Here is an 11,593-nt window from a genome sequence, read left to right as displayed (position 1 = left end):
TGGAAGTGGAGTTGTGACTCAAGTGGTAGAGTGCTAGCCTTGAGTAAAAACCTATGGACAGCAAACAGACCTTGTGGTCAAGCCCCACAACTGTCACCAAAAATAAACAAATAAGTAAATAAATGAATAAATATGAAATTAGTTAAGGCTCTGTTTGGTTGGGAAGGTTACCAGTGGAGTAGGAGGGCTTACGAAAAGAGTGAATGAGCATGATTGTGACTATAGTAGTTTCCCGACATCCATGAAAACAGAACAACAAAAGCTGTTGAAATTGCTTTAAGAAGAAAGGAGTAGGCTGACACCAGTAACTCAATGCTTGTAATTCAAGCTATTCAGAAAGGTGAGATCTGAGGATCAAGGTTCTAAGCCAGCCTGGGCAGGAAAGTCCATGAGACTCTCATTTCCAATGATCCACCAAAAAGTCAGATGTGGAGCTGTGGCTCAAGTGGTAGAGTGCCAACTTGGAGAAAAAAAGCTAAGGGATAGCGACCAAGACTTGTATTCAAGCTCCAATTCTGGCAGCACTCTCTCCATACCCCTGAAAAAAAGCCTCAAAGAAAAAGCCTGGTAGAATGAAAATCCTGTTGTCTAAAATTATCTACCACATAATACAGAGGCAAACACAACAAATAACCTTGAATCTTGAATTTGGTTTTTATTTTAAAACACATTTATCATAGAAGTGTCATAAGACAGAAAATGAAACACAAAGAAATGGAGTATTTTCAAATACTTTTTAAGTGACACATAAAAATTAATAGGACAGCAGAGACACACATTATGGGAGTCCTTAAAATTTAAGTCATCAACCACACATTTTAAAAGAAAAGCTCTTTTCACATTTTCTATCGTACCAATAAGGTTCCTAAGGATATTGGTTTCTTTTAAACTAAAGGCCAAATTTAGTTGCTTTACTTAAAATGATCAGATTTAGTTTTGCTACAAATTGCCATGCTCCTAAATTCTCAATCAGAATTATAAAAATATGAGCTCAAATAGTTATGCTGTCCAAAATAGAAATATCTTAACTGATACTTGTGGATAATCACATAGATATTGCACTAAAATCAGTAATCCCATACCTGATGCTCATTTACATTGAAAGTAAGTTCTCTTACTTAGGAAAACCTTACTATAAATAAATTTAATGTTAACCTAATTATAATCACACTTCAAAACATAAAGGCATAAAGAGAAAAAAACAGTTTAATACTATACTCCAATTTTCCATTCTGAAATAGAAGGCTGGAAAGAAAATAGGATCTAATCTACTGATACTTTTTTTAATTTTATAATTTACCTTAAATAGTTAAAGAGTGTGTATTAAAATGTAATGCTGGGAAGTCCAATCCTTTCCAAATAATTTACAAAAATGGTTTTTGTTTCCATATGAAGCTCATGCACTGTCCCACCTGCAAATTTCAACTACATTTCCATGAAACATCTACCTGCAGTATAAACAATCAAGACAATGTACAAAAAATATATCTTATTCCTATAACTTACAGTGCACAGAAAAATACTTACAAAAATGGAAATACTTATCCATTTAGCTTTCCAATAAAATAGCAAGAAACTTTAGCCCATTTTGCCATTTCTTTCTAAATAAAGACTACACTAATAAGGGTTGTTTACTTCTATCCCCATTAGTTTGATATTTATGTATCTATATATTTTAAATATTTGCCTGATTATATGTAACTTAAGATAGACTCTTACTATTACATCACAGTATACATTTCTTAACTCAGCAACAAAAGGCACAATTAGCAAGCAATAAAATTCAGTACCTGAATCATTAAACTGATACCCAAAACACTTGCAACAAAAGTACATTCAACACAGTGTAACTTAAAAAAATAAGGAATCCAACACCTAATCTTCCTGAAATTTTGGTCCATTAAAAATATTCCCCATGTTTAAATTCCATGGGTACCGTGAAAGGTGATGGCAGTGTAAAAGGAGGCAAGAGATCAGTACATGATGGTAAACGAACTCTGCAACTCAATTAGGAACTGGCTCCCACAGGAAATAATGTGAAGAACAACATGCCTGTATTCATTCCAAACACACAGGCACAGCTGCATATTTTTACTGATTTTATAATACATCCCCACAGTTACAAATAAAACAGGTATATTATTTCATATATAACATATATTAGAGATATAATTGCATATTATGTACCTTAATATATATTATATATAACTTGAACTCCTAACAATGCAAAACTCTCCAAACACAGGAACATTTTAAATGGATTATCATTTTCTCAGTATTGCAATAGCTCAGCTCGCCTAAAACACTATCGGGATGTGCAGTAATAAAATGCACTGACTCTTAAGAATTTACTTAAATAACTCTTTAAGTTAAATTCTTCTAAAAGGCTTACTCCGGTTTGGCTTTGACCTAAAGTGTATTTTTAGATATCAGTAATTGATAGCCTCCTTCCATAGCATACAAAGTATTTCCCCATCAAGAGATCCCAATAAAGAAAAAAATGTAAGGAATAAAAAATGTGATGGAGAAACCCACCATTCCATAGGTTATATACCGATAGGGAAGTTCAACTTCCATGTGCTGTCTTGCTTTTCGAATATCGTCACATGGTATATTGAAGACTTTACAGGCCAGAGGAATGGTAGTCTTTTTCATGATATCTCTGACTACTAGTACGAATACCATTCCTATGAGGACCCGCAGTATGGCTTTTCCCAACAGCATTACCGTAATGGGGGGCCTAGCTAAAGGTAGAATGTCTAGAGGAGGGTCTAACATTAGACCCATGCTATGACTGACATGAGAACCACAGGCAATTCCAGCGCCACTTCCAAGAATCTCAGCTGTGTCTCCTCGGGATGTGCTCCAGGTGTCAAGAGTGAAAGAGAAGATCCCCAAAGCTAAATGAAGCCCGATGATGATTAATGGAGCATATTTGTGAGTTTGGTTGAAGTTATCAATCAGGTCCACAAATGGATAGAAGACAGCTAAAATTAAAATGGTATATAGGAATCCAGCGATAATGTCCTGAGAAAAGAGCAAAGCACAATTGTTTAGTATACCATTTATAGCCTTTAAGAATAGTATATATTTTGCAGGTCTAATGTTGAATAGATACAAATTTTACAAAGTCAAATTCTCAAAATAAACTTTATAAACTGACTATGTAATAGGCACTAAAACTCATAATGATGATCATTTGCTGAAGCTTACATTTTAATGGCAAAGACTGGTAACAGTCATTTAAATGAGAATAGCAGGGCTGGGAAGGTGGCTCAGTGGTAAAGTGCTTGCCTTGCATGCCTGAGGCCCTGGGTTTGATTCCTCAGCACCACATAAGCAAAAAGAAAAAAGCCGAAAGTGGCACTGTGGCTCAAGCAACAGAGTGCTAGCCTTGAGCTGAAGAGCTGAGGGACAGCACCCAGGCCCAGAGTTCAGGCCCCACAACCGGACCCAAAAATAAAATAAATAAATAAATGAGAATAGCAGATAAATACTGTAAGTCCAGATAGCTGTAAATGTTTGAAGGAACTAAAATAGGATGATGAATTATTGTCATGAAGGAACCTATTAAAGTGTTACAGAGGCCAGTCAGACAAGGGGACACTTGAGCCAGGATCTGATTGGAAAAGGCGCCAGCCCTATCTTTAGAATTTTGTTCTAAGTAGAGGGAATTCCAAGGGCACAGGCAAAGATATGGCGAAAATGCAGAAAAGATATGGCGAGTTCAGGAAACTGAGACTGTGAAGCAATCAGGGAGTATATGAAACAAGGTCAAGGACACAGGCAAAAGTCCCACTACATAAAGCCCTCATAGGTCAGGGAAAGAGTTTAGAATGTATTTCAAAAGTGACAGAGAAAGTTGAGCACTGGTGGCTCACGCCCCAATCCTAAGTACTCAAGAGGCTGCGATCTGAGGATTGGGGTTCAAAGCCAGCCTGGGCAGGAAAGTCCATCAGACTTTTGTCTCCAAATAACTACCAGAAAACCAGAAGTGGTGCTGTGACTCAAAGTAGTAGAGTGCTAGCCTTGAGCTGAAGAGCTCAGGGACAGTGCCCAGGCCCAGAGCTCAAGCCCCATAACTGAGCAAAAAGAAAAAAGTAATAGAGAGCCAGATGTGATAACACATGTCTGTGAGCTCAGACTGGCAGAAGAAACTCAAGATCCTTCTGCCTCAGCCTCCAGAGTGAATGAGAGATCAGATGTGTGCTATCACACCCACCTACAACAGTATAATATTACCAGCATCTTCTTCTTTTTTTTTTGAGGTATTAAGAGTTTGAACTCAAGGCCTCATGCTTGCTAAGCAGGTACTCAACTCTACCACTTGAACCACATTCCTAGCCCAACAGTAGTTCCTTAAAAATGAACCACATTCCTAGCCCAACAGTAGTTCCTTAAAAATGAATTAAATAGTGTTTCCTTTTTTTAATTCTCTATAGAGTTTGCTTGTGGTTAGAATTATCTGTTCTCTTATGTATTGGAGAACTTATTCATGCAATTGTACTGCGAGTCTGATGTTTAGTTCACATGAATTAGCAAAATCTATATAAACTGAAATGTACCAGTCATTAAATAATTTGATAAATTTTATGAATGTCTATGTTTTGGTAACTACTACTCCATTAAGATACAGAACACTCTTCCCTCAGCAGCTTCCTCCTCCACTTAATCCTATGAGAGAATTTTTTTTTTTTTTGCCAGTTGTGGGGCTTGAACTCTGTCCTGGGTGCTGTCTCTGAACTCTTTAGCTCAAGGCTAGCACTCCACCACTTGAACCACAGAACCACTTCCGGTTTTCTGGTGGTTTATTGGAGATAAGAGTTTCACGACTTTTCCTGCCCCATTTGGCTTTGAATTGTGATCCTCAGATGGCAGCCTCCTTAGTAGCTAGGATTACAGGCATGAGCCACCAGCACCTACCTCTATGAGTGAATTTGTAATGTCTCTGTCTCAGGTTAAAGCAATAATACCTATTACCCAGCAGTTACCTTAAAAGTCATAATGTTCACTGTTCCAGACTTTTCTCTATATCATGTTTTGTTCTTTTTTGATTTGAATTTTGTTTCTTGGTATAAAAATGCAATTGGTGCCAAGTACCATGGCTCATAACTGTAATCCTAGCTACTCAGGAGGCTGAGATCTGAGGACTGTGTGGTTCAAAGCCAGCCTAGGCAATAAATAAATAAAATGAAAATCCATTGAGACTCATATAAAATTAATTAGCAAAATAGTTGAAGTGAAGGTACGGTATTCAGGAGGTGGCAGAGCATTAGCCATGAGAGAAAAATATGTGCAAAAGCACCTCAGTTCAAGCCCCAGTACCTACACTAAAAGAGAAAAAGAGTGACTGAGATAATATGGTCAATGCATGATGTAGGATAGAACTAAGATGTCAATAGGGATAGAGGAAGGGAAGAGTAAGAGTGGTTATAAATACAGGGAGGTCTCTATGTTTTCAAAACTGAATTACATTCTCAAATGAAATATCCTAAAATTTTTTGATGGAGAAAATAGAGTTTCATATATAAGTACAAATGACACTAGCACAATTTAAACCCATGTGCTTTCTAGTCAATAAGTCTTACCTGACCCTTAGAGAGCTCCCTGGTTTCTATAGAGAAGTGTTTGTTTGGACACATACATAGGAGAAACACAAAACAGATGCTGAAAGAAAATAAAACTGGGCTGGATGCTGGTAGCTCACACCTGTAATCCTAGCTACTCGGGAGGCTGAGATCTATAAATTGAGGCTGAAGCTAGTCTTGAAGCCAGCCAGTGCAGAAAAGTCCCCATGAGACTCATCTTTAATTAACCTCTCAAAAAGACACACACACATACAAAATGGAAGTGGAGCTGTGGCTCAAAGTGGTAGAATGCCAGCCTTGAGCAAAAGAGCTTAGGCAAAGTGCCCCAGGCTCTGAGTTCAAGTCCCACGACTGACAAGATAAAAAAAAGAAAAAAACTGAACTAGCAGAATGAACAAGCCAGGCAGTGGGAAACTGAAATCTGAGGACTGAGGTTTGAAGCCAGTCTGGATAAGAAAGTCTGAGAGACTCTTACCTCCAATTAACCAGCAAAAAGCTGGAAGTGAAGGCCTTGAGTGGAAAAGCAAAGCAAGAGCTTGAAGCCTCAGTACTGGCACAAAGGAAAATAAAAGAATGAACAAGGGCTATCCTTAGTAAAATGTATGGCTACTGTGCCTGCTGAAAACTGTTTCTATGAATGAAATATGTGATCACTATATTACTTCACAAGTCTTCATGTTGATATTTCCGCAATACAGAGACTTACAATAACATTTTCAATTTCATGTAAACTTATAAATTAAGCTCACACAAAAAAAGAAAGCAATAAGGATATAAGGTTTTTCTTACCAGAATGGAGTGCATACCCATGTAAATTCTGCTTATGCAGACTAGAGAACACCAGCAGGGGATGAGAATCAGCCCATACATGAGAGGATACTAAAGGGAAAGAAAAGTAAAGTTATCTAAATGAATCAAGCAAATAAAAAAAAAAAACAAGACAGTTGCTGTACTATAAAATTTAAGATTTCATGCTTATGTATTTTTAGTGCCCATTCTATTCCCAGCACCAAAGTCCAAGCACAGCACATAGCACACAAGGACGAATAAGTGAATGAAATCTTGTTTCAACATTCTTCTATGGGCGAATTAGCTCTGCTTTGCTTCTACACTTTGCTTCTATACTATAGATGAAGGACAGATAGGAGACATTATTTTATTTATTTAAAGTTTTTTTTATTGTGAAAATACTGTACAGAGGGGTTACAATTACATGAACAAGGTAATATGTACATTTCTTATCAAGCATTGTTGCCTCCTCCTTTGTTTTTCCCCTACCATCCTTGCAAGACATTATTTTAACGTGGTCTAAAATGAAAGAGCCGCTGAACAGCCCCTGAACCTGGTCCCATAAAGTCCTTCCTTCTCTAGAGGAGGACTGGGCATTATCACTCTTTCTTCCATCTATGACACAGCTGCCTCTTCTCCTCATTGAGAGGAACACTTTGTAATTAGCTTTCTACTTCAGTGCCTTCCACTAAAATTTCAAATAGTAATCTTATGGAGAAAATTTCTGGTGGGATCCTGGGGCTAGAAACCATAAAAAGGGGAGTAACAGGGCTGGGAAGGTGGCTCAGCGGTAGAGCGCTTGCCTTGCATGCCTGAGGCCCTGGGTTCGATTCCTCAGCACCATATAAGCAAAAAAAAGCTAGAAGTGGCACTGTGGCTCAAGTGGTAGAGCGCTAGCCTTGAGCTGAAGAGCTCAGGGACAGCACCCAGGTGTAGAGTTCTAGCCCACTACCCCCCCCCAAAAAAAAGATGAAACAAAAATTTATAAGCCCTTCATGTTATTTTCAAATACATAAAAAGTTTTCTTAACCTTAATAGATTACTTCATGTCCTAGGTGCATCGCTGAGCATCTAATACAGGGCCTGCCCACTGAGTTAAACCCGGATACTTTTAATTTCATACCATTATCTCGTTCTCACTGCATGTCCTTGATAACAGGAAAACTGCTCTAGGCATTTCCTTCAGTTACTCTAGAAAGCAGTTTTATTCTTCCTGATAATGCTTTGCTACACTAGTTTATATAGTCACAACTATTTTGTATATTATAACATGTGCCACTCACATTCATTGATGTTAGTGTAGAGTCAATAAAATGACTTGCAATGAAAGCAATTACAAAAAAAAAATCTTGTCTTGTCTACCTCTTTTTATTTATTTTCGTGTTGCTGCAAATTGAACCATAGCCTCATGTGTTCTGGGCAAGCACGCTATCACTGAGCCACATTCTAGCCAGTGCTGTTAGAATTTAATGTGTGTAAGTGTGTGACATGTGCCCTCACACATGACAGTTCTAGGGCTTGAACTCAGAGCCTCTGTGCTGTCCCTGAGTTCTTTTGCTCAAGGCTGGTGCTCTACCACTTGAAGCCAAAGCTCTACTTCTGGCTTTTTGGTGATTAATTGGAGATAAAATTCTCACAGACTTTCCTTCCCAGGCTAACTTCAGATCCTCAGATCTCAGCCTCCAGAATAGCTAGGATTACAGCCATGAGCCACCCAGCTAGAAAGATAAATTTATTTTAAAGTATTGGCTCACACCATATGAAAGCTGGCAAGCCCTAAGTCTACGGGAAATACCTGATATGAGGCTTACATGTGAAGGCCTCAGTGGCAGAATTCCCTTTTCCTTGGAAGAAGTCAGTCTTATTTCTTTGAAGATTTTCAAGTAATTAGGCAAGGTTCACTCACATTATGGTGGGTGACTTGCTTTAGTTAAAGTCTACTTTAAATCTAAATGCTAATTTTGTCTAAAAATAATCTTCAGAGAAGCACTGAGAATAGAGCTCACCAAAAATCTGAAAACTGTGGCCTAGCCAAGTTGACAAAATTATGCATCACATATGGCATTTTAAAAAACCCTCAATATATGATATGGTACCAATTACTTTTAAAGTGTAAGAAAAAGTACAAAAAAAAAAAAATGCTGGGCACCAGTGGCTCACACCTGTAATCCTAGTTACTCAGGAGGTTGAGATCTGTGGATTGCGATTCAAAGCCAAAACCAGAAGTGGCTCTGTGGGTGGTTAGGGCTCTTGCCTTGATCTGAAGAGTTCAACAACAATACCCAGGCCCAGAGTTCAAGCCCACTGACCGACAAAAAACAAACAAACATAAATAAATAAATAAATAAAGTCGGCACTAGCTTTTTCTAAGGGTTTCTGCCTTTCAAGTTGTCTATAGGTTTTTGTACTTTTCTCACTGATCTTCTTGGAGGGACTGAACAGTGCTGACTACTTTCCTTCTCTAGAAACGGGGTCTCACTTCCTTTCACTTCTGGTTTCCGTCAACAGTGTGTTTTTTTCAAGATACTGTCTAATCTTCTCATCTCTACTTGAAATTTCCCCAAACAGAGCCTGCAGTGTGGACTCAGGGGCACCTCCCGCTTAAGTGAACCGGCTTGCTTAACCACTGCTTTCAAATGCAGCATGGACACTTGCCTGTGGCAAAGCAGACGTGGTGTCTGGGCTGAGCCAATCAGATTCTTTTTGATCTAGCAGTATTTACTTGTAAATAATACAGAACTAGGCAGACGTGCACAAGCCAAAACACAGAGAGGAGAAAGGAGTGTGAGACACTGCAATCCCAGGGAAGATGGAGAGTGGGCATTTAGTTCTAGTCACCTCCCAGGACCTGGCTCTGATCCCTCGGGAGGTCCTACAGCTTGCTCTTGCCCTGTCTTCTATGAAATGCCCCCATTGTTCTGCAAATACATTTCTTCTTTCTGTTTAACCTCCTCTAAATGTATTTACTATGAAGACATACACACACACACATACACACACACCCTTAAATATTCTCTAAGGTATCTTCTTACTTCACCAATGGATACCTGTCAGATTCTATTACAGGCTATTCTTCTCTTTTTTTTTTTTTTTTTTTTTTTTTTTGGGTCAGGTCATGGGGCATGAACTCTGGGCCTGGGCGATGTCCCTGAGCAACTTTTGATCAAGATTAGTACTCTACCACGTGAACCACAGCACCACTTCTGGCTTTTTCTGTAATTAATTAGGCTTCCTGCCTGGGCTGGCTTTGAACCCTGATCCTCAGGTCTCAGCCTCCTGAGTAGTTAGGCTTACAGGCATGAGCCACTGGCACCTGATTTTTTCCCTCCTAAATGCCTTATTTAATTTGTCAAGTCTACCTTTAATATTTACCCAATTCAGGAGGGGAATGTAGCTCAGTGGTACAGTGCTTTCCTAGCATGTTTGAGGCCCTGGATTTGAGCCTCAGCCCTGTAAACCTACCAAATCCATCCATATCTTTCTTTTTCTGTTAGTTGTAGGGTTTGAACTCAAGGCCTGGGCGCTGTCCCTAAATATCTTTGTGTCAAAGTTAGCGCTCTACCACTTGAGCCACAGTGCCACTTCCGGTTTTTGAGTGGTTAATTGGAGATAAGAGTTTAATGGGGACGTTTTTGCCCAGGCTGGCTACGAACCACAATCCTCAGATCTCAGCTAGGACTACAGGCGTGAGCCACTGGTACCAGCGCAAATACTTTATTAAAATGAGAACAATAAACATTATTTGGGCCAGAGGCTTTTCAGTTTCTTTATTCCAAGAGAAATGTCACTGTCTTTCTCAAGTCATCATAGAGCCCACTTTAAAATGCTAGAGTGAAGAAAAAAAAAAAAGAGAAAAAATAAAATAAAATGCTAGGCTGGAACTGCAAAAGAGCTGAGATAGTAATCTTGTAGAGAAAGATTATTTGGGATAAACAGAAGTTAGAAGCAAGTAAGTGTTATGTACTCCACTAAAGCCTGATGTTCCTTATCTAACAGATTAGAATCTCTGGGTATTAATGTACAGATAATTTAAACAACCCCCAGGTTGGTTTGCTATGCATAGTTTCATTTTTAGACTAAATGAGAAATAATGAAACATAAATGATTAATTTCCAAGGTCCCATGTAGGAGGTAAATCTTGAGCAAATTTCAAGGAGAGCAGCAACCTTATGCAGTAGGGAGGAATGCAGTCCAAAAGAATGGTTGCATTTTCCAGGGTATTTCAGCATCATGGAGACACTAAAGTCAGACCCGCTAGTCCTGAGGGCACTCCCTTGGGCAGGGCGGGACTGGTCAACCACCAAAACTGATGGTGATTAGAACCCCAGGTTTTGTTGCACTATTCTTCTACTTGCTACTACTCCTTCCTCACACACTTTGGAAACAGAAGCCCCCAATTCTGACAGACAAGAGAACCAAATCAACTCAAGTAAAAGAAGGTACGTTTGTTTGAAATATATTAATACAAAAATTTAAGAAAAAGGAAAAAAGTCATTTGAGGTTTTTGGTTTTTTTTTTTTTTTACTAGATTAGTTAGTCAAGGATCTATAACAATAGAACTTTTCTATTAGGAAGTCTTTCTTTCCAAATAATGAACTAAAAAAATAATTTTGCAGGGGCTGGGAAGGTGGCTCAGTGGTAGAGTGCTTCCTAGCATGCATGAAGCCCTGGGTTCGATTCCTCAGTACCACATAAACAGAAAAAGCTGGAAGTGGTGCTGTGGCTCAAGAGGTCGAGTCCCAGCCTTAAGCAAAAGAAGCTCAGGGACGGTACCCACGCCCTGAGTTCAAGCGCCAGCACTGGCAAAAAATAAAATTAAAAAAATTACAAGTTTATTCAAATTTAGAGTAAAAGTTGTAAAGTAGGAAAGTGAAGCTATTACAAGATTAACTCTAATGTAACTGGTCAGTTTCCACATCTGTAAAATGACTGACACCTGATAATTTCTATCTCATTTAGCTCATATTTCTAAAACTGCATGATACACTAATTTCCCAAACTTTGAATTAAATGTACTAACTTCTTTAAAAATTACAAGGTAAGCTTCTTTTGAGCATTCAAATAACACTGGGATGCTAGAATATTGATAACATCCCAGAAATGATTCCATACAACTACTTACTCACTTCCTGTTAACATGTTCTTCAAAAAAGTGGAAACAATAACTTTTTAAAAACTTAGATTGGGGGGCTGGGAAGGTGGCTCAGTGGTAGAGC

General features: G+C 38.5%; 1 protein-coding gene across 1 annotated transcript; it reads right to left on the bottom strand.

The window, feature by feature from the left end:
* Positions 1–647: 647 nt before the first annotated feature.
* Sgpp1 (sphingosine-1-phosphate phosphatase 1) lies at positions 648–7,438 on the bottom strand. The gene is made up of 3 exons (XM_013013833.1): positions 7,421–7,438; positions 6,378–6,467; positions 648–3,027 (listed from the first exon to the last, which is right to left on the bottom strand). Exons 1-3 carry the CDS (start codon positions 7,436–7,438, stop codon positions 2,476–2,478), a joined length of 660 nt encoding a protein of 219 aa, XP_012869287.1. The 3' UTR covers positions 648–2,475.
* Between the last annotated feature and the right edge of the window lie 4,155 nt (positions 7,439–11,593).

Source organism: Dipodomys ordii, unplaced genomic scaffold (assembly GCF_000151885.1).
Source record: "Dipodomys ordii isolate 6190 unplaced genomic scaffold, Dord_2.0 Scaffold2, whole genome shotgun sequence".
In the NCBI taxonomy this organism is placed as follows: Eukaryota; Metazoa; Chordata; class Mammalia; order Rodentia; family Heteromyidae; genus Dipodomys; species Dipodomys ordii.
Note: the sequence above shows the minus strand (reverse complement) of the source record. Positions and strands in the feature narration are given on the sequence as shown.